General features: G+C 45.5%; 1 protein-coding gene across 2 annotated transcripts in view; it reads left to right on the top strand.

Annotated features, from left to right (window-relative positions):
- The window catches only part of GAS7 (growth arrest specific 7), a 178,058-nt gene that overhangs the window by 121,233 nt on the left and 33,267 nt on the right, over positions 1–23,558 (top strand). The window contains exons 5-8 of one of the 2 annotated variants that reach the window (XM_077458790.1): positions 7,244–7,297; positions 18,713–18,802; positions 21,090–21,205; positions 22,070–22,144. In XM_077458790.1, coding sequence (XP_077314916.1) covers positions 7,244–7,297; positions 18,713–18,802; positions 21,090–21,205; positions 22,070–22,144 — 335 coding nt within the window. The remainder of the gene's footprint in view (positions 1–7,243; positions 7,298–18,712; positions 18,803–21,089; positions 21,206–22,069; positions 22,145–23,558) is intronic. The other variant, XM_077458791.1, reaches the window with a different exon arrangement.

Raw genomic sequence — 23,558 nt, 5'->3', positions numbered from 1 at the left:
CATGCTCAGAAAGGATTTACACGGCGGAAGGTTGCATTGCTGTGTATTGGACTTCCTATTTCTAGTCCCGTCGTACGTGCTGTACACGTCATCGCGCAAGCTTTCGACGGACTCGTGTTCATCGTGTGTGGTCAAGTCCGTTCATTCGAAAGTAGGACGGACTGTCCGTCGGATTGTCTGACGGACTAAGTTGGCCATATAGTCCGCCCGTGTGTACGCGGCTTTAGGGTGACAGAAGCTTCTGGCTCAGTGTTCACCAGTGGTGGCTGGTGCTCCAGATTTTTTTGGGGGGAGCAAAAAAATGTGAAAAAAAAAATCATCAAACGCTGCCAGTGTGCCCTTGAATGCCCCCAGTGTGACCCCTGCCCACTTGCCGTCTGCCCGCCCGGCACTTACCCTTTCTTGGTGGGGAAACGGGGTCCTCCATGCGTCTCCTGCCGTCCTCATCTCCCGTCCTCTCCTCCCGCTGGGCGTCCAATAGCGGGGCCTGTCATTTCAGCCAATCAGATGAAAGGTAACAGACCCGAGCACCTGATTGGCGGAGAGGCGGTTTAGTGTTAGGAAAGCGAATATTCATTCCTGCGAGCGCCCAGCATGCGTTGCTTTAACTGACAATTGCGCACACTGCACCCAAACAAAATTCACATCCCTTTTTTCACACAAATAGAGCTTTCTTTTGGTGGTGTTTGATCCCCTCTGCGGTTTTTATTTTTTGCGCTATAAACAAGACCAACAATTAAAAAAAAAAACTTTTTTTTTTTTAACTTTCTGCTATAATACATATCCAAAAAAAATATATAAAATAAATGTATAACTCAATTTAGGCCGATATGTATTCTGGTTAAAAAAAAAAAAAAGTCGCAATAGGCGTATATTGATTGTTTGTTGTGCAAAAGTTATCGTGTCTACAAACTATGGGATAGATTTAGGGACTTTAATTATTATTTTTTATTGTTTTTACTGGTAATGGTGGCAATTAGCGGGACTGCGACATAGCGGCGGACAAATCTGACCCCAAATTCAACCTTTTGGGAATCGGTGACATTATTACATTGATCGGTGCTATAAAATGCACTAATCACTGTGAAAAGGGCAATGGCAGGGAAGCGGTTAACACTAGGGGGCGATCAAGAGGTTAAGCGTGTTCCCAAGTGTGTGTTCTAACTGTAGGGGGGGGATGGGCTCACTGGGACATGAGAGATCACTGCTCCCGATCACTGGGATTAGAATATCTCTGACATGTCATTAGGCAGAACGGGGAATCGCCTTGTTTGCAGTTCCCCCGTGCGGTCGGCTAGTGGTTAATAGTGTGTACATGTGGTGGGGCGATTAGAGGGTTTATTTAAAAATTATACAAACATACAGCCTATTAATAAAAACAAAAAATGAGAAATAACTAAACAATAATATAATAATAACTAAATAAAAACAAACATGCTTACATCAGCAGGTAAAGAAAACAGCTCACTGCCCAGATAACTTGGAAAGAAACTCGTTATTAAATGACAACAAAACAGAGACTACAAACCCCAAACCGCAACTAAACACGGTCCAGGCTAAAATAAATATTTTGAGATTTAACCGCCATCAGGATGCTTTAGATACACGCTTCTTAGATTTCTCACCCCCCCCCCCCCCCCCCCCACTACTACTACTCGGAGACCCTACACCTTTTAATATTGTCTGCGAATCTTCCTCCATAGAAGTCACAGACTTCTCAGCAGATGAACCCTCCACTTCAGAATACACCTCAAACGTACTTCTACCCTCACCGATTCCAAACCCCCCCTCCCCACATCATTCACCCCCCTCCCCACATCATTCACCCCCCTCCCACATCATTCACCCCCTCCCCCCCCACATCATTCACCCCTCTCCCCACATCATTCACCCCTCTCCCCACATCATTCACCCCTCTCCCCACATCATTCACTCCCTCTCCCCACATCATTCACCCCTCTCCCCACATCATTCACCCCCTCTCCCCACATCATTCACCCCTCTCCCCACATCATTCACCCCCTCTCCCCACATCATTCACCCCTCTCCCCACCACATCATTCACCCCCCTCCCCACATCATTCACCCCCCTCCCCACATCATCACCCCCCTCCCCACATCATTCACCCCCCTCCCCACATCATTCACCCCCTCCCCACATCATTCACCCCTCTCCACCACTCATTCACCCCTCTCCCCACATCATTCACCCCCCTCCCCAGTCCCCACATCATTCACCCTTCTCCCCACATCATTCACCCCTCTCCCCACATCATTCACCCCTCTCCCCACATCATTCACCCCTCTCCCCACATCATTCACCCCTCTCCCCACATCATTCACCCCTCTCCCCACATCATTCACCCCTCTTCCCACATCATTCACCCCTCTTCCACATCATTCACCCCTCTCCCCACATCATTCACCCCTCTCCCCACATCATTCACCCCACATCATTCATCCCCTCCCCAGTCCCCACATCATTCACCCTTCTCCCCACATCATTCACCCTTCTCCCCACATCATTCACCCCTCTTCCCACATCATTCACCCCTCTTCCCACATCATTCACCCCTCTCCCCACATCATTCACCCTCTCCCCACATCATTCACCCCTCTCCCCACATCATTCACCCCTCTCCCCACATCATTCACCCCTCTCCCCACATCATTCACCCCTCTCCCTCTCCCCACATCATTCACCCCCTCTCCACATCATTCACCCCTCTCCCCAGTCCCCACATCATTCCCCTCGACTTCCACATCTTTCACCCCTTTCCCTACATCTTTCGCCCCTTTCCCTACATCTTTCGCCCCTCTCCCCACATCATTCACCCCTCTCCCCACATCATTCACCCCTCTCCCCACATCATTCACCCCCCTCCCCACATCATTCACCCCCCTCCCCCCACATCATTCACCCCCCTCCCTACATCATTCACTCCCCTCCCCACATCATTCACCCCCCTCCCCACATCATTCAGCCCCACAGCACAGAGCACTTCCCATTCTTTCCCTGTCCAGTAGAGCTGAGGCTGCAGAGTAAGGCATGTGTGTTTGCACTTTGGGGAGCTCATCATAAAAATCCTAATGTAATAGGCTGTGCACGCCTATGGGTGGGAACATTAGAGTGTAAGCTCCTCTGGCACAGAGACCGATGTAACTGGCTCTGTGTTCTCTGCACAGCACTACAGTACGTCAGAGCTATAGAAGTGTGTTTATTATAATAATAATATTGTGTACCTGGGGTGGAGAGACAGGAGCGGACTGACAACTCATGGGGCCCCCGGGCAATAGGAGATTATGGGGCCCCCCCAGACAATAGGAGATTATGGGGCCCCCCCGGGCAATAGGAGAAGATTATGGGGCCCCCAGGTAATAGGAGATTATTGGGCCCCCAGGCAATAGAGTATGGGGCCACACAGTATACACACACACACACAATATACACACACACAGTATACACACACAGACACACAATATACACACACACACAGTATACACACACAGACACACAATATACACACACACACAGTATACACACACAGCATACACACACTAAAAAGGTACTGGAGAGGCGGGGCAGCTATAATCTTGGGATTTTTAAATAAACACAGATTTTTACATACTGTCCCTGGTTTTATTGAGGCTGACAACCCTGATGGGGCCCCTTAGTGGCATGGGGCCCTCGGGCAGTGCCCGAGTGCCCGAATGGTCAGTCCGCCCCAGTGAAAGATTAGAGTGTAAGCTTCTCTGGTGCGGAGAGTGATGAAGTTGGATCAGTGTTCCCTGTACAGCACTACAGAATATGTCAGCGCTATTTAAATATATATTATTAAAAGTCTGTGACCTGTGGTGGGGACATTAGAGTGTAAGCTCCACTAGCACAGAGACTGATGTGGCTGGCTCCGTCTTCTCTGTACAGCTCTACAGTATATGTCAGCACTATAGAACTGTGGCATATTAAAAATAATAATAGTGTATGACTGTGGTGGGGACATTAGAGTGTAAGCTCCTCTGGTGCAGAGACTTAATTTAATTGGCTGTATTCTCTGCGCATCACTACAATATATGTCGGAGCGATACTGTATAAGTGTCTTATAATCATGATAGCGGGGACATTAGAATGTAAGCTCCTCTGGTGCAGAGACTTTATTTGATTGGCTCAGTGTTTTCTGCACACCGCTACAGTTTATGTCAGCGCTATATTGTATAAGTGTCCTAAAATCATGATGGTGTGTGCCTGTGGTGGGGCATTAGGGTGTAAGCTCCTCTGGTGCAGAGACCGATCTGATTGGCTCAGTGTTTTCTGTACATCACTACAGTTTATGTCAGAACTATACTGTATAAGTGTCTTATAATCATGATGGTGGGGGCATTAGAGTGTAAGCTCCCCTGGCTTGGTGTTCTCTGTACAGCACTATAGTATGTCAGTGCTATAGAACTGTGGTATAATAATAATAGTGTTTGACTGTGGTGGGAACGTTAGAGTGTAAGCTCCTCTGGTGCAGAGACTTGGTTTGATTTGGCTCTGTGTTCTCTGCACATCTCTACGGTATATTTCAGAGCTATATTGTATAAGTGTCTTATAATCATGATGGTGGGGGGATTAGAGTGTAAGCTTCTCTTGCTCGGTGTTCTCTGTACAGTACTACAGTATATGTCAGCGCTATAGAGGTATGTTATAATAATAATAATGTGTACCTGTGGTAGAGACCTTAGAGTGTAAGCTTCTCTGGTGTGGAGAGTGATAAAGTTGGATTAGTGCTCCCTGTACAGCACTACAGAATATGTCAGAGCTATATAAATATATAATAATAATAGCACGTGACTGTGGTGGGGACATTAGAGTGTAAGCTCCTCTAGCACAGAGACTGATATGGTTGGCTCTGTCTTCTCTGTACAGCTCTACAGTATATGTCAGCACTATAGAACTTTGGCATATTAAAAATAATAATAATGTATGACTGTGGTGGGGACATTAGAGTGTAAGCTCCTCTGGTGCAGAGACTTAATTTAATTGGCTGTGTTCTCTGCGCATCACTACAATATATGTCGGAGCGATACTGTATAAGTGTCTTATAATCATGATAGCGGGGACATTAGAATGTAAGCTCCTCTGGTGCAGAGATGCTATAGAACTGTTACAATAATAATAATAATAGTGTGTGATTGTGGTGGAAACGTTAAAGTGTAAGCTCCTCTGGTGCAGAGATTGATCTGACTGGCTCTGTGTTCTCTGCACAGTATATGTCAGAGCTATACTGTATAAGTGTCTTATAATCATGATAGTGGAGACATTAGAGTGTGAGCTCCTTTGGCTCGGTGTTCTCTATACAGCACTACAGTATATGTCAGCGATATAGAGGTAGGTTATAATAATAGTGTGTACCTGTGGTAAAGAGTTTAGAGTGTAAGCTCCTCTCGTGCAGAGACTTGGTTTGATTTGGCTCCGAGTTCTCTGCACATCACTACAATAAATGTCAGAGCTATACTGTCTTAGCCCTTGTACACACGATCGGAGATTCCGACAACCAAATCCGTCGGATTTTGTCCGATGGATTTTGTCCGAAACTGTTGCATACACACGGTCGGACGAAGTTGTCGGAAAATCTGATCGTTCAGAACGTGATGACGTTATTTCGTTACGACGGGACTACGTTCAGGCTAGTAGCCAATAGCTTTGATGTAGGAATTTGATCTGAGCATGCGTGGCACTTTGTCCGATCGGAATTCTCTACACATGACTGGAGTATGTCCGATCGGAGCATTTTGTCGGAAAATATTTCCGGCAAGTTGGAAAATTTGGTCTGACGGATATTCAGAAACAGTCCGATGCAGACCACACACAGTCGGAATATCCGACAAAACGCTCCGATCGGACACATTCCGTGGGAATCTCCGATCGTGTGTACAAGGGATGAGTGTGTTATAATCATGATAGTGTGTGACTGTGGCGGGGACATTAAAGTGTAAGCTCCTCTGGTGCAGAGACTGATGTGATTAGCTCAGTGTTCTCTGTAACAGCACTACAGTATATGTCGGCGCTATAGAACTGTGGTATAATAATAATAATAGTGTGTGACTGTGGTGGGAACATTCGAGTGTAAGCTCCTCTGGTGCAGTTTGATTTGGCTCCGTGTTCTCTGCACATCTCTATAGTATATGTCAGAGCTATACTGTCTTAGCCCCTGTACACACAGTCGGAGATTTCCACAACCAAATCCGTCGGATTTTGTCCGTCAGATTTAGTCCGACAGATTGTGTTCCGAAACTGTTGCATACACACGGTCGGACTAAGTTGTCGAAAAATCAGATCTTTCAGAACGTGATGACGTAATTTCGTTATGATGGGACTACATTCAGGCTAGTAGCCAATAGCTTTGATGTAGGAATTTGATCTGAGCATGCGTGACACTTGGTCCGATCAAAATTCTCTGCACATGATTGGATTACGTCCGACCAGCCCAATTGGTCGGGAAATATTTCCAACATGTTGGAAAATTGGGTCGGACGGAGATTCGGACGGAATCAGTCCGATGCATACCACACACAGCCGGATTATCTGACGATACGGTCCGATAAGACTCATTCCGATGGATTCTCCGACCGTGTGTACGTGGCATAAGTGTGTTATAATCATGATAGTGTGTACCTGTGGTGCAGACATTAGAGTGTAAGCTCCTCTGGTGCAGAGACTGATGTGATTAGCTCAGTGTTCTCTGTAACAGCACTACAGTATATGTCAGAGCTATATAAAGAAATAATTGGAATAAATACTATTAAAATTAAATGAATATTAGGAATAATTTCAGTGCATATGTTATCACATGTTGCTGCATTATAATTAGCAATGTTGATGATGATTTGCTTTGGAGTGAGCAGCCTTGGAGAACTGGGATTCCTTTGCCATCACCAGTGTGACCCCAGTGTGTGTGTGTGTGTGTGTGTGTGTGTGTGTGCGCAGCTGGGATCCCCCCCGTCCTCCCTGACACACATCGGTGGAGGGAGGTGTGAGAGTTTTTTTTTTTTTTGGCTGAACACATCTCGTGTGCTGCTTGGCTGGGCATTGTACACGGGCTGATGTGGTCATCCATCCAGGGTTTGTGGTGCTGATGCTGCGGATGTTGCAGGACTTGATGCTCTGATCCCCTCCACCTGATCCAACCTGCTCACACACGCTGACTGTACCATGTCCGATACCGAGACTAGCTTTGACGATGCCTCTTGTCTGTCCCCCCAGAGCCCCGGCTCGCCGTCGCCCACCAAGAAACAGAACAAGGAGACCATCATCACGGTGAGTACCTTGTTACTATGACGATGTGCCATCGCCGGCATCGACTCTTATCGGCAGCCAACATGGCTCTCCGCAGCTTCTTCCTCCACTACAAGTTACTATTAAAAAAAAAAAATGGATGTCAGAGAATCGTTCCATTGATGATGTGTGTATTCCTTTAATTAGAAGGTGAGAAGAAGAGGATGAGGATGAGGGGGGCGCAAAAATCACGTCGTTGTGGGGGGAATTCAATTATCACTAAGGTAGATACAGTATCCAGGTAACCAGAGGTGATGGGAGAATGGGGGGGGGCTGTGCAGAGAGCGGGGGGAGTGCGAGGAAGATGCTCAGAATGAATTCAACGCAGGATATAAAAAAAGATACATTGTATTTATCTGTATATAAACAGCACAATACATATATAAATATATACATTGTATCTACCTGTATATAAATAGCTCAGGACAAATATAATTGTATATGACTTATCTACCTGTATACAAACAACTGTAGACATATATAATATATTCATTGTATCTATCTGTATATAAATGTGTGTACAGGACATATATAAATATATATATATTGTATCTATCTCTGTTTATAAGTAACTCAGGACATATATAATATATACATTGTATCTATCTGTATATAACAAGCACAAGATATATACACACACACACATCCTGTGCTTGTTGTATACAGATAGATACAATGTATATATTATATATGTCCTGTTTTTTTATATACAGTGTGTGTGTGTATGTGTGTATATATATATATATATATATATATATATATATATATATAAATATATAAATATTTTTTTTCTTTTTATAGTAAAAAGTACAGTGTATACAAGCACAGTGTGTGTGTGTGTATGTATGTGTATATATATATATATGTGTGTGTGTGTGTGTGTGTGTGTGTGTATATATATATATATATATATATATATATATATATATATATATATATATATAAATATATACACACACACTGTATATAAAAACACAGGACATATATAATATATACAGTGTATCTATCTGTATATAAACCACACAGGACATATATAAATATATACATTGTATCTTACTGCATATAAAAAGCACAAGACATATATAAATATATTCAGTGTATTTATCTGTATATAAGTAACTCAGGACATGTATAATGTATACAGTGCTATCTCTCTGTATATAAAAAGCACAGGACATATATAAATATACATTGTATCTGTATTAAATAATGCAGGTCATATATATATATATATATATATATATATATATATATATATATATATATATATATATATATATATATGTATATGTGAATTGTCAGTATGTATACATGGTGTGTACGTTGACATCCTGTGAGATTTCCTCCCCTCCTCCATATTGCGGAGCTCCGTCTCCAGAATTGGTGTCTTTGGGTCCCTTCCAGTCCTCTGCCCCAGTTATATAATGATATGGGAAGGATTGTTTTCATATTGTTACATTTCCTGTAGGGGTGGAAATGTCTGTTTAACGATCGCTCCGGATACATTTACACTTTTATTATTATTATTTGGTGTTTGAGTTTTTCCTGAGCGATGCCATAAAAAAAAAGTGATTGTTGATGTTGCAGGAGGTGTCTGTGTTCTGCACTGTGCACAGGATGTGTATAGGGATCAGAGGGGATAGGGAGCAGTGACAGGAGCGTAGTGCAGAATCAGCTGATTTTTATTGGCTTTCACTGTGATCCTGTACTGCAGATTGGGGGGTCATACCCCCCTTCCCAGAGGAGCGTGGCCTGGGATGGTATACACACTTCTGTATTTAAAAAGCACAAACTGACATGTCATCTATTGGTGCTGAAGGGGACCCCCCCCCCCCCCCCATCCATCCATGGGGCCATTACCAATCTAACCTATAGTGTCTCGCTTCTCCTGTTGCATATTTTGTATTATAAAATACATTGAAAGGAATTGAGTGCAATCTAATTGCTGGATGTAGGAGGTCAATGGATCGTTGGGTCTCTTCATTCAGTTTTGGGTGGACTGACTCCTCAGTCATCGTGACCGCAGTACAGCAAACTCTTCTTTTTTTTATTGCTGCACCAATTCCTGCATCATAATGATAATAGCGCAGACTTTTCATAGCCACTTCAATGGAGCTGAGATGGTCGTCTATTCTGTATTAGGTGGGGGGTGTTTTCTAATGCCCTGACCCCCCACCCACCATATGAAATCATTCTACAGGATTTACAGCCACTGCTGGCCTCTTTCCGCAACATCAACACCAATGAGTGATCCACTGCCATGGTGGAGACCATGAATGGATTTTGCATTCTTTTAGGGCTGCAGTCCTACTATTCACCATCCCCCCCATCCCCCATCCTCACCACCTGCCCTTCATCCTCACCACCTGACCTTCATGCCACCACATCCATACCTCCTGAATCCCATGTAACCCCGACCTCCTCAACTCCCCCCCCCCCCCCCCCCCATATAACTCCATTTTCATCACCTGCCCCTTATTCCACCCCACCTTTACCACCTGCCCCTCATGTCACCCCATCTTCACCACCTGTCCCTCATGGCACCCCATCCTCACTACTACCCATCATTTTCAAACCCCTACCATATTATCTCGTCCCCCCCCCATGTTACCCCATGCTCGCTACTGCCCTCCATATCACCTTATCCTCGCCATATATCTCCCTTCCATGTCACCCCATCCTCACCACCTACCCCCTTCCATATCATCCCAGCCTCATCACCTGTCCCCTTTGTCAACCTATCCTCGCCACCTGCCCCTCATGTCACCCCATTTTCACCACTTGCCCCTCCCTCCTGTCACCCCATCTTCACCACCTGCCCCTCCCTCATGTCACCCCATCTTCCCCGCCTGCCCCTCCCTCGTGTCACCTCATCTTCACCACCTGCCCCTCATGGCACCCCATCTTCACTACTACCCACCATGTCAACCCATCTTCGCCTATCCTCACTACTGCCCTCCATATCACCTTATCCTCACCATCTATCTCCCTTCCAGGTCACCTCATCCTCACCAGCTACCCCCCTTCCATATCATCCCAGCCTCATCACCTGTCCCCTTTCTCACCCTATCCTTGCCACCTGCCCCTCCCTCATGGCACCCCATCTTCACCACCTGCCCCTCCCTCATGGCACCCCATCCTCACTACTACCCATCATGTCAACCCATCTTCGCCACCCACCCCCACCCCCTTCCATGTTATCTCATCCTCACCACCTGCCCCCCCCCCCTTCCCAATGTTACCCTATCCTCACTACTGCCCTCCATATCACCTTATCCTTGCAATCTATCTCCCTTCCATGGCACCCCATCCTCACCACCTAACCCCCTTCCACATCGTCCCAGCCTCATCACCTGTCCTCTGTCACCCTATCCTCACCACCTGCCCCTCATGTCACCCCATATTCACCATCTGTCCCCATGTCACTTCATTTCATCACCTACCTCTCATCTGACCCCCCTCCCCCCCCATATGAACCCTCATGTGCCCTCCTTGCCCCCCCCCATGTCACCCCCATCTACTCCTTGTCTCACCCCTGTCTGCACTATGTGTGTCCTCTATATCACCCCCATCTGCTGCTCATGTTCCCGTTGGCGGTGCAGGCAGTGTGCCCTCCTCTGGGTGTACTGAGGCGGATGTGGGTTGCACATTGCGGTCACTGAGCTGGAATTCCTCTGAGCTCTTGTATCATATTATGTAATCTCTGGATCTGAGATGAGTCGGGAGGGGAGAGCTCTGATGACCAGCAGACTGCCTGCAATAAGAACTGTCTGTCATGACAACCAATCAGATTCCATCTGCAATTTTCTAGTTCATCTTTGGCTGCTGAGAAGATGAACACTGACAGTTCTTATTTCAGCCACTGGGCCCTTTTTTTTTCAAGTAATTTTCAAATAGCAAAGTCATATAAGACATAAAACCCAGCAGCCAATCAGAAATCAATTAAAAACACTCAGCATGTGCCATCGTCCAGGTCACAGTTGCGTGCACCGCGTGTGTTGTAGATAGTCTGTATTTATACAATTAATACATCAGCACCTTAGTAGTTTAATAAGAGAGATTCATTATTTTTTTATATATATATATTTTTTTTTTTTATAGGCATAAAGTCATTTTATATTCTAATATTCAGCATTAACCACTTAAGGACCGAGCCTCTTTTTGATAGTTTAAAATCCTTTTTTTTTTTTTTTTTTGCTTGAAAATTACTTAGAACCCCCCAAATATTGTATATATTTATTTTTTTGCAGACACCCTAGAGAATAAAATGGCGGTCGTTGCAATACTTTGTCACACCGCATTTGCGCAGCGGTCTTACAAACGCATTTTTTTGAGGGGGAAAAATACACTTTTTTTAAATGAAAACATAAGAAAACAGTAAAGTTAGCCCAATTTTTTATTTTTTCTTTATTGTGAAAGATAATGTTACAACAAGTAAATTAATACATAACATGTCACGTTTTAAAATTGCGCCCGCTCGTGGAATGGCGACAAACTTTGACCCTTAAAAATCTCCATATGCGATGTTTAAAAAAAAAAATGTACAGGTCATCAGTTTAGAGTTAGAGGAGATCTAGAGGTAGAATTATTGCTCTCGCTCTAACGGTCGCGGCGATACCTCACATGTGTGGTTTGAACACAGTTTTCATATGTGGGCGCAACTTGCATATGCGTTCGCTTCCGCACGCGAGCTCGGCGGGATGGGGCGCTTTAAATTTTTTTTTTTTTTTTTTTTTTTACCTTTTTATTTTTACATTGTCCATTTAAAAAAAAAAAATGGATCACTTTTATTCCTATTACAAGGAATGTAAACATCCCTTGTAATAGGAAAAAAAAGCATGACAGGACCTCTTAAATATGAGATCTGGGGGTCAAAAAGACCTCACGTCTCCTATTTACACTTAAATGCAATAAAAAAATAAAAAAATAAAAAAAAATGTTCTTCAATAAAAAAAAAAAATTCCCCTTTATGACCATTGGGCAGAAGTGACTTTTGACGTCGCTTCCATCATCCAATAATATGGAGCCGATCAGGGGGTCCATTGTTCCCTCACTTGGCTCCATGCTACTGAGTAATCCAGTAAGCGGCGGAGACCACGGGAAGTGGCGGGAGCGGGGGCCGCCGCCGATCAAAGTGATCTGTCAGCGAATCCGTCGCAGAGACCACTTTTATCTGAACGCAGACCGCCTGCTGTTTACAACGATACCGGGGTTATGACCGCTACCTGTTGCCATAACAACGGTTATTCCACGTTAAACAGCCGCCGTATAATGATGGCGGGCGCTCCGCAAATAGTTAAACCTAAAACCAAACACGTAATATATTGCAGCTTTACCAATCATTCGATGTGGTGACTGCATTCGTTTTTTTTCTTTTAGGCTTTTTCCACCTGGTGAACACACCTCCTGTATTAGTGAGACACTACTCTGGAGGAATGAGCACAGGATGCACAGCAGACATCAGCATTGTCAGTCTTGAAGGGGAGTGTTTGATGTACAAGTAGATTTAAATACACTAACAAATTGAAGCCAAGCTCATAAGCAGTTACAGCAAACCTTTTTTTTTTTTTCCTTTTTGGGATAAAGGTTTTACATGAATAAATAAAATCTCATCATTTTAATCACCACTGCCAGTGATAAATGGTTTGTCTCATCCATGTAAACTGATACATTCTGCTGAAGAGCTTGTGCTTTTGAAAAACAGACTTGCTGGCTGGATCACCAGGTGAAAATAGAAGAAAATAAAGCAAAATGCAGCCACCACATCTAAGAAATGGTAAGCTGCAACAGAGCGTTTGATTTTGTTTTTTTTCGTCTTTTTCACTATTTTTTTATTCAGTAAAAAGTTTAAGAAAGATCCAGCGGCGACACGGGTGAAGAACGGCAAAATAGAGGTCCTGGTGGAATAGGTTATATTTAAGTCACAGTCCGGACTTCCCCCTAAACCCGTCCCTGGTCTGGCGGTGACGTCACGTCGCTCCTTGACTCTAGTCGGCGCAGTCCGCACCGCCGTCAGCTCTGTACAGCGGTTGATGAATTGTGTTTGCTTATCCCGGCTGAACCCTGGCGACACTTGAAGCGTCCGCGCACAATCCGAGTTGTCAGGGGTTGTCAGTACTGACTAATCCTGCGCTTTTCTTTCCCAGGAGACACCATAGCTTCGTCGCCCCGGAGCAGCCTGCGAACGCTAAAAACTGAACAGACCGCCAATAGCTGGCCAATGTGTTCACGTGTCACTCGTGGCTTGACGAGCCACCGGGCTTGTGTTTAACCCTTTGCGTGCCGGCATCTTTCCCTGATATCGGAAGGCTAAAATGTATACGGTCAGGTTACTAGGGAAAAAAATGTACCAATAGAAGAACCACCAGACCAAACTATTTATGGGTTTGCATTAAAAAAAATTAAAACTTCACCAGCCCACTTGGCTGACTCTTCACCAGCCCACTTGGCTGACTCTTCACCAGCCCACTTGGCTGTCTCTTTACCGGCCAACCCCGGCTGACTCTACACCGGCCAACCCCGGCTGACTCTACACCGGCCAACCCCGGCTGACTCTACACCGGCCAACCCCGGCTGACTCTACACCGGCCAACCCCGGCTGACTCTACACCGGCCAACCCCGGCTGACTCTACACCGGCCAACCCCGGCTGACTCTACACCGGCCAACCCCCGGCTGACTCTACACCGGCCAACCCCCGGCTGACTCTACACCGGCCAACCCCCGGCTGACTCTACACCGGCCAACCCCGGCTGACTCTACACCGGCCAACCCCGGCTGACTCTACACCGGCCAACCCCGGCTGACTCTACACCGGCCAACCCCGGCTGACTCTACACCGGCCAACCCCGGCTGACTCTACACCGGCCAACCCCGGCTGACTCTACACCGGCCAACCCCGGCTGACTCTACACCGGCCAACCCCGGCTGACTCTACACCGGCCAACCCCGGCTGACTCTACACCGGCCAACCCCGGCTGACTCTACACCGGCCAACCCCGGCTGACTCTACACCGGCCAACCCCGGCTGACTCTACACCGGCCAACCCCGGCTGACTCTACACCGGCCAACCCCGGCTGACTCTTCACCGGCCAACTGGCTGGTGAAGAGTCAGCCGGGGTTGGCTGGTGAAGAGTCAGCCGGGGTTGGCTGGTGAAGAGTCAGCCGGGGTTGGCTGGTGAAGAGTCAGCCGGTTACCTATGTTTGGTAGTTGGAATGTTGTGTCCAAGATGACCATGTTGGTCACGGAGAGACTGGCGTTTTGTCGGGACCACTCCTTGTTCACTGTTTGTTTGTTTCAAAACTTTAATAAAATTATTTTTATTTAAAAAAAAAAAGAATTTTATTAAAGTTTTTATTATTATAGAATTACATAAAATATATATTTATTGGCAAAAGGAGATTGACAGTGACAATGCTGCAGTTAATAATAACAAAACTCTAGCTAGAGATAACGACAGCAACGAGTGCTCGGCGCGTTTCGTAATGACCAGTTCACTCTGCAGATTACTTTCCGCCACCGCCAGCTCCTCCGGCTTCACACCCGGCTATTCACATCATCCCGAGGAAAAGACCTCCAACAGGCTCTTCCCAGTTTCCCTGGAAACCGTCAACGTCTGCGCTCAATCAAGGGGTGACAGCGTTGAAAATAGTCAATTATTACAGGGAACCTTTACAAAGGGTTTTTTTTTTACAAGATGGGCGGGATTCTGTCATTCAAAAAAAGATTCAAACGTAGAAATTCCATGTGGAGCCGAACAAAATCCCCAATTAACCCTCCGCCTCCGAACGCACTGCTAGTCCTGAGCGGGAAAGACCGCGATGGAAGGGGAGCCGTGTGATATAGATGTGTGTGTATATTCATATATATGCAGTGCTGTGAAAAAGTATTTGCCCCCTTCCTTTTTTTTTTTTTTTGCATATTTGATTCAGATCATCAAAAAATTTGAATATCACAGAAAGATAACCCGAGAAAATAAAATTTTTAAATGAAGACTTAACAAAGGAAAAAAGCTGCCCAAACCTGCCTGCCTTTATGTGAAAAAGTAATTGCCCCCTAAACCTAATAACTGGTCGTGCCTCCCTTGGCGGCAACAACTGCAATCAAGCGTTTGCGATAACTGGTAATGAGTCTTTCACATCTCTGTGGAGGAATTTTGGCCCACTCTTATTTGCAGAATTGTTTTCATTCAGCTACATTGGAGGGTTTTCCAGCATGGACGGCCTGTTGAAGGTCATGACACAGCATCTTAATTGGATTTAAGTCTGGACTAGGCCACTCCAAAACCTTCATTTTTGGTTTTGTTGAGTCATTCAGAGGTGGACTTGCTGGGGTGTTTTGAATCATTGTCCTGCTGCATAACCCAAGTGTGCTTCAGCTTGAAGTCAGGAACTGATGGCCGAACATTGTCCTTCAGGATTTTCTGGTAGAGCGCAGAATTCATGGCTCCATCAATTATGGCAAATCGTCCAGGTCCTGAAGCTGCAAAGCAACCCCAAACCATCACGCTAACACCACCATGTGTGGCTGTTGGGGTGATGTTCTTTTTATGAAATGCTGTGTTAGGATTATGCCAGATATAACGGGACGTACACCTTCCAAAAAAAAATTTCTCATCAGTCCACAGAATATTTGCCCAAAAGTCTTGGGGATGATCAAGAGGTTTTTCGGCAAATGTGGGACTTGTGTTCTTTTTGGTCAGCAGTGGCTTTGGTCTTTGAGCTCTCCCATTTTTGCCCAATCTTTCTTATGATCGCTGACCTTAACTGGGGCAAATGAGGCCTGTAGTTCTTTTGTTCTGGGTTCTTTTACGACCTCCTTGATGAGTCATTGTTGATGCTGGTGTGTGTGTGTGTGTGTGTGTGTGTGTGTGTGTGTGTGTGTGTGCAGGATGGAGATGACTGTGTGTATATGTGCGGAGAGGTGCCTGTATTCAGTATTATCAGACAGTCTGATACAGGGGAAAAGAGCTTCCCAGTGAGACGTTGGCACAAGAGAAGTATTAAGACCCCTTTCACACCACACCGCCGATAGCGTGGGCGGTAAAACGCCACTATTTTTAGCGGCGTTTTACCGCTGGATTTGCGGCGCATTTCGGCCCCTAGCGGGGCGCTTTTACCCCCGCTAGCGGCCACGAAAGGGTTAAAACCGCCGGCAATACGCCGCAATAGCGGCGTTTTGTCGGCGGTATTACAGCGCTGCCCCATTGATTTCAATGGGGAGCAGCGGTGGAGGAGCGGTAAACACACCACTCCTTCACCGCTCCAAAGAAGCTGCTGGCAGGACTTTTTTCTGACGTCCTGCCAGCGCACCGCTGTAGTGTGAAAGCCCTCGGGCTTGCACACTACAGACAATGGTGCAGCTTCTTTAGGGCGTTTTGCAGGCGCTATTTCTAACGCTATAGCGCCTGTAAAACGCCCTGGTGTGAAAGGGGTCTAAAGGAAATTGTTAAATAGGCAGGTCATCTGTAAATCTGGGAACACAGCAGTTCAACACTGATCCGGCTGTGGAATGGAATTGAAGATACTGGTACTGAGCTAAGTGAGGAAGTCCTCTGATCGGGTAGTCTACACTTCTTCCTGAGTCCTCTGGTCGGGTTGTCTGCACCTCCTCCTGAGTCCTCTGGTTGGGTTGTCTGCACCTCTTCTTGAGTCCTCTGGTCGGGTTGTCTGCACCTCCTCCTGAGTCCTCTGGTTGGGTTGTCTGCACCTCTTCCTGAGTCCTCTGGTCGGGTTGTCTGCACCTCCTCCTGAGTCCTCTGGTTGGGTTGTCTGCACCTCTTCCTGAGTCCTCTGGTCGGGTTGTCTGCACCTCCTCCTGAGTCCTCTGGTCGGGTTGTCTGCACCTCTTCCTGAGTCCTCTGGTCAGGTTGTCTGCACCTCTTCCTGAGTCCTCTGGTCGGGTTGTCTGTACCTCCTCCTGAGTTCCTGTTCTATAGTACTGGCTGCAGCCTCCTCCTGCAACTGAATGGGCTGGCGTGATCTCATCTCTTAGCTGGCCACACCTCCTCAGGCATCCTGACCAATCAGGAAAAAAAGCAGGAACCACCTGACTTCCTGACATCTCAGTCAGATTCAGACAGTCCCCAATAAAGAGCCTCTAAACAGCTCTGCTGCTGGCGGAGGTATATGTGCATCTGTGATGTGACTGTTAATACCTGCCCAGTTGTATGTGTTTTGGCCCCGTCTGCGCTAAAGTTAAACAGCAAGCAACTCAGCTGTCTGTGAAAGACCTTGATTTCAGGACTGGGATAAGATCTGGGGACAGCTGTCAAAAATTTGTGAATGTCCCGGGCATTTCGGGACTGTTTGCAACTATGTCTTGGAGTCATTTTGGTAGGCCGGCCACTCCTGGGGAAGTTTCATCGCTGTTCCTAGGCTTTCTCCATTTCTGGATAATGGCTCTCACCGTGGTTCCCTGGAGTCCCAAAGCTTTAGAAATGGCTTTGTAGCCTTTTCCAGACTGATACATGCCAATTACTTTGTTTCTCATCTGTTCTTTAATTTCTTTAGATCGTGGCCATGATGTGTTGCTTTTTTTAGATCTTTTAACGTACTTCACTTTGTCAGACAGCTTCTATTTAAGTGATTTCTTGATTCAACAGGTCTGGCAGTAATCAGATCTGGGTGTGGCAAGTGAAATTCAACTCCGCTTTCCAAAAACAGTCCGATCGGGTCCACCTGTCTGTTTTTTAGGCGGATGCAATCGGACCCTCCATTCGCTTTCTGCGGACCAGCAGATATAAACAGAGTTTACACCTGCCTACCTCCAATCCAATCTGCTAAACAAAAAAAAACAAAAAACAGAAGGAGATCCGCCCCCTTCTGTCAGGACAGATGGGAGGGCCCATAGAGTAGAGCATATGTAGAGTGGAAACGGATCTGTCATCTGCCTGCTCTGCTTATTTTGGCCCGTGACTGGTTACAAACTCACTTAAATGACCCTCGTTTTTCAAAAGGTTGGGCACCCCTGCTATAGATTGCCACTTTTTAGCAAGTTGCACGGTGAGAGGCTGCACCAGGGGCAAATCTGTGGCAGACTTTAGTGAACACAGCCAAGAACTATACAGGCAACAAGGTTTACATGACTATGTCCTCTCTTGGCCTTCATCTTAGTCCAGGAAGTTGTTGGTGACCCTGGACAATGGCTGAACAAAGATGGCGTTGTGTTTCTGGAGAGAAAAGCAGAAAAAGGCATTGTCGGAGGGGGGTAATAAATACCTGAAAGGGTTACAACAATGCTACATTACCCAGCATGCTGCACTTATGAAAAATATATTCAATGACCAGTCCTCTTTAATCTTATGGCAGGACATCATATTTATTTTATCTGTACAGAGTGCGATGTATATATGTAGCTGGGAGGTGACAACCGAAGGATGTTTTTCTCATTGGCAGATAAACTGTGTGACGTTCCCGCACCCGGACACCATGCCGGAACAGCAGCTGTTAAAACCCGGAGAGTGGAGCTACTGCGATTATTTCTGGGTAAGTGAACTTCTAATGTATTAATGGAATTAGAGTTTTCACAGATGAGCGGAGCCAAATCTCCATAGACGGAGCTATCAACCGAATCATTCTGTTATCAGTCATCAGCCGGGCAGGTGGGCCAGAAAATGTCAAGTTGTCATTTATTATCTGGAATCAATTAAAATGTGGTGCAAGAAAGGTCAATGGCTGATGGGGCTGTATTAATGAGATGGGTAAAAGGGGGCCTCAGGAACACCAATAATCAGTAATCCATGGAGAATCAATTGTTCACGAACTATGAGATCTGTAGAGTGAAAGATCTGGCATCGTACAGTGGAAATACTCCTCTTCCTAAAATGATCACAAATATTTAATTTAAATGTATTAAAAAAAAGGGGGGCTACAGCAGGGGTTCTCAACATATGTGAGACCAGGGCCCGGTAAATTCTTACGAAACCTTCTATGTGGACCACAGCCAGGTGGTTGGGAACCACTGGACTAGAGAACACCAGAATTAGAATAATGTGTAATCGTTGCTCCAATAGAGTAATAGCCTCTAAATTCCTAATATAGTTCTGGAGTCTACAATATACAGAAAATGTTTCAGGTGAATACATAGGAAATGGCCTAGAGCACTGGTTCTCCACCTTTTTGACACCAGGGCCTGGTAAATTCTTCCAAAACCTTCCATGCCCCAACAGTAAAGAATAAAATGTATACTCCCACATTCAAAGTATGGGAGTGCAAAATTATATATTGAAATGCTGGAAGACTATGAGTGGGGCTGCGTGTCACAGGGGAGGGGGGTTGCGGAGGAGGTTAGAGGAGCACTGTAGAAGATTGAGGAGCACTGTGGGACACTGCTAGGGGTTTAAGACACTGTTGAATAATGGGGTATTTGCAGCATGCTAGGGGGCACTGTGGGGGATTGGGTGGCACTCATTGATGTTGGGAGGGAACTGTGGAGATTGAAAACTTTCAGGGGGCCTGGGGGCACTGTGGGTCCCTATGGGAGGTTGCAGGCTTGATGGCTCTGTAAGGGATGAGGTTTCTGGAGGGAGCTGGGGAACACTGTGGGAGGATGAGGGCTTTCAGGTGGTCTGGGGGGTACTGTGGGCCCCTATGGGAGGTTTCAGACTCGATGGCTCTGTAAGGGATGAGGTTTCTGGAGGAAGCTGGGGAACGCTGTGGGAGGTTGAGGGCTTTCAGATGGTCTTTGGGGTAGTGTGGGCCACTATGGGAGGTTGCAGACTTCATGGCTTCTGGAGGAGGATGGGGAGCACTGTGGGAGATGTAGGGCTTTCAGGGGGCCTGGTGCCCACTATGGGAAGTTGTAGACTTGATGGCCCTGTAGGATGTGAGATTTCTGGAGGGGTCTGGGGTAGCACTGTGGGAGGTTGAGGGCTTTCTAGGGGCCTGGAGGGCACTGGGGCCACTATGGGAGGTTTCAGACGTCATAGCCCTGTGGGGGATGACATTTCATGTGGGGGCTGGGGAGGACTGTAGGAGGTTGGGGGGGGGGGGCGGCACTGTAGGACACAGTTGATATGAGCAATATTTGTAACAGTAAAGGGGCACTGTGGAGGCTGGGGGGTTTCAGGGTGCCTGGGGGAGTACTGTGGGCCACAATGGTAGGTTTGGAGGCACTATGGGAGCTAGGAAGCACTGTGGGAGGTTAAGGGATCTGCAGCTGGCTGGAAGCCCATGAGAGGGGGGGGGGGGGCACAACCCAGCAGTGGGCCAAAGGCTAGTGGTTCGAAACCGGAATAATGTATAATTGTTACTCCAATTGCGTAATAGCCTCCAAATATAGTTGGGATTCTACAATATACAGAAATATTTCAGAAAATAGCCTAGAGCAGTGGTTCCCAATTTTTTTGTACATCCTCTGACATCACAAGGCATCAGAGGGGGGTGGAGTCACCTGTTTACGTCACCGGGTGGCCCCGCCCTCAGCTATAAGAATTGTCACCAAGTAGAAGCATCACTTGGTGGAAGCCTCCCATGGAGGCGGAGGTGTTTGGTTTTTTTTGGGGGGTTTTTTTCCTTCTCATCGGGCTGCATGATAGAAGATGAATGGACATCGTGGGACATTTTAATTTTTTGATCCTTTAATAAAGGACTTGTCCCTAAGACCCCTTTCACACTGGTGGCGCTTAGCAGGAGTTACATCGCTAAAAATAGTGCCTGCAAAGCACCCTGAAAGAGCCGCTCCTTTCTCTCCAATGTGAAAGCCGGAGCTGAAATGTTATTTATTGATCACAGTGGGTACAATATGCGCTGAGCTGACGCATTTCTTCTGCAGGCAGACAAGAAGGATCCACAGGGAAACACGACGGTCACCGGGTTCGAGGAACTCCTGCAGAAGCAACTGAAGGGGAAGCAGATGCAGAAGGAAATGGCTGAATTTATCCGAGAACGGTAATCCTAATTCTGCCGCTATCTGCAAAACTTGAATCGCGTGATTGTGGTAGGATCCACCGGATTGAAGGGGGAGGGGGGGCAGAGTGGATCTGCTAGCATATTTCATATGATTAACAAAGAGACTTTATGGCCAGTGTCGGACAAGTGCATATGTGCATGCAATAGGCGGGTCTTATTTTGGAGATTGGCCATGAACATTTACCATGTAACGTTTTGGCTTTGGCAATATTTTCTTCTAAATTTGCATTTATAAAATTATATATTGAAAAATTAAATTTTCTATTTTGCATTGCAATTTTTTTTCTTTTGTGTATTTTATTATTTGAATTTTTTTCCACAGTAAAAAAATTAAAAAATAACGAGCAATGAAAAAAAAATTATAAAATGTACCAAAAAAATACAACATACAAAAAAAAAACCCCTCAAAGTTAATTGTACCATAAATATTTTACCAAATGGCAAAAGTGAAAATGGTAAATTTTGCTTATTCCTAGCCAAAACCTAAAACACGTTAATTTGTTTACAGTCACGCTGTCTTCTCTCTGCAGTCGCCTCTTAAACATGGGCAAAACACACAGCAAATTTTATCAGCATAGGAGAGTTGGGATTTCCAGGGTGTCTCTGCTTATGTCTGCTTATTTTTGTTGAGGACTTGGCTGCGCTCATATTGGGAACAGTTGGGTGTGAAACTTTCACTCTGTTTAGGACTGTTGGGCGCACCCATTGCGGCACCCCAACTCTCAGCCAATTGCAATGCACATTCCACCTGCCATCATGCACATACCATCACATACACAGATAATCATTAAAGGCTTCTGGTTGTTTCCATTTCTTAAATGCCTTCTTTTCTTCTTCCCACAGAATAAAGATAGAGGAAGAATATGCAAAGAACTTGGCCAAGCTTTCCCAGAATTCGCTGGCATTCCAAGAGGAGGGGTGGGTAATTATAAGTCAATATTTAATCAATTATGGACACTGGTTATATTACACAAGCCCAAAAACGTCATCAAAGTCCACAAGAACTATGCAGTACATACTGTCCTTCTGCGCTAGTGCCGCTTCCCCTCACACTTGCCAGCAATTCCCGGCTGTCAAAATGACAGCCAGGAGTTGCTGGGTAAATATGGAAGCTGTACTAACCGGTGCTGTCAAAAAATGGAACATCTGACACAGAGAGATATAAAGTAACACTGTATAAACATTATTCAGACAGGAGATGGTAACATTGTTACTTTTGTATCTACTCTGTTTCATTCATCTGCAGATCAATGGGATGAACTTCAGTCTGCATATGATGTCAGTTAAAACAACAACCATAAAACATTTTTTTTCCTGTTTATCCCTTTATTAACTCTTAGTTTACCCTAGTCTGCCCCAGTTACCCCCTTCTACCCCTTTTCCTCTTAACAAATATTTAATTATTGATTTTTTGTTTTTCGTTCTATAAAAAAAAAATCCGTTCCTATTTTTCTAAAATTATTTTTATTTTTTTCCCCTTTTTTGTTTGGTCATTTTTTAGTGTCTCTTAAAAAAAATAAGGGGTATATATATATAAAGTGAAATAACTGATCAAGTATAAAGTGCTTTTTTTTTTTTTTTTTAGTTTTTGCTTTTTTAGTTTTCTTAAATTTTTGGTCTATGGATTGCATAAAAAATACATTTTTGCAAGTCAATATCATCAAATCGGCTCTATAACAATTTCGTGTGTGGGAATGGCAGCTTCCGTCAAAGGCTTCTGAGATACTTTGCAAACCAATGGAAGCTCTGGCCCATTCCCCACTGATGGCAGCGATAATAGCAGCCATTTATCCTCTTGGGAAAAAACTAACCAATGGAAGGGGAGGGCCAGACCACGCCTTTTCAGCAGCATTGACAACCCTTGCGGCTTGTGTTATGTGATAAGCATTATCGCCATTGTGCAGATGATTGTCAGGGGGCTTCCATCTCTTCCTGTACAGAATCCTCTCCGATCCGCATCTGTCACCCGTACATCGATTGGGGCGATAAAATGCATTTCTTTTTCCTTTCGCATTTGTTTTTAGGATCTTTATCCTCAGTGGACTCAGCTAAAAATAACTGTCACTTTTTTTTTTTCTTCTTTTTTTTTTTTTAAATACAGATTGTTATCTTGGTATGTTGGCTCTATGAATTGAGTAGATTGCGATTCGCCTCCTGAGGTTTCCAAAACGCGTTCAAAGACAGAATCAGATTAATTGCAGCTTGCAGGTCTAAAATCAACCAAACCACTTCACTGACGGATGTGGGAGGAGCATATGGAAATGCCTTGGAGGGGGAAGGGGACAGGCACCCCGGCATGTAGATGTGCACTAAATTCATATAGAAGGGAGCT

This window comes from Lithobates pipiens, unplaced genomic scaffold, assembly GCF_037356315.1.
Source record: "Lithobates pipiens isolate NorthernLeopardFrog02 unplaced genomic scaffold, aLitPip1_a1.2 Scaffold_28, whole genome shotgun sequence".
Taxonomy (NCBI): Eukaryota; Metazoa; Chordata; class Amphibia; order Anura; family Ranidae; genus Lithobates; species Lithobates pipiens.
This window is presented reverse-complemented; position numbering and strand designations above follow the sequence as displayed.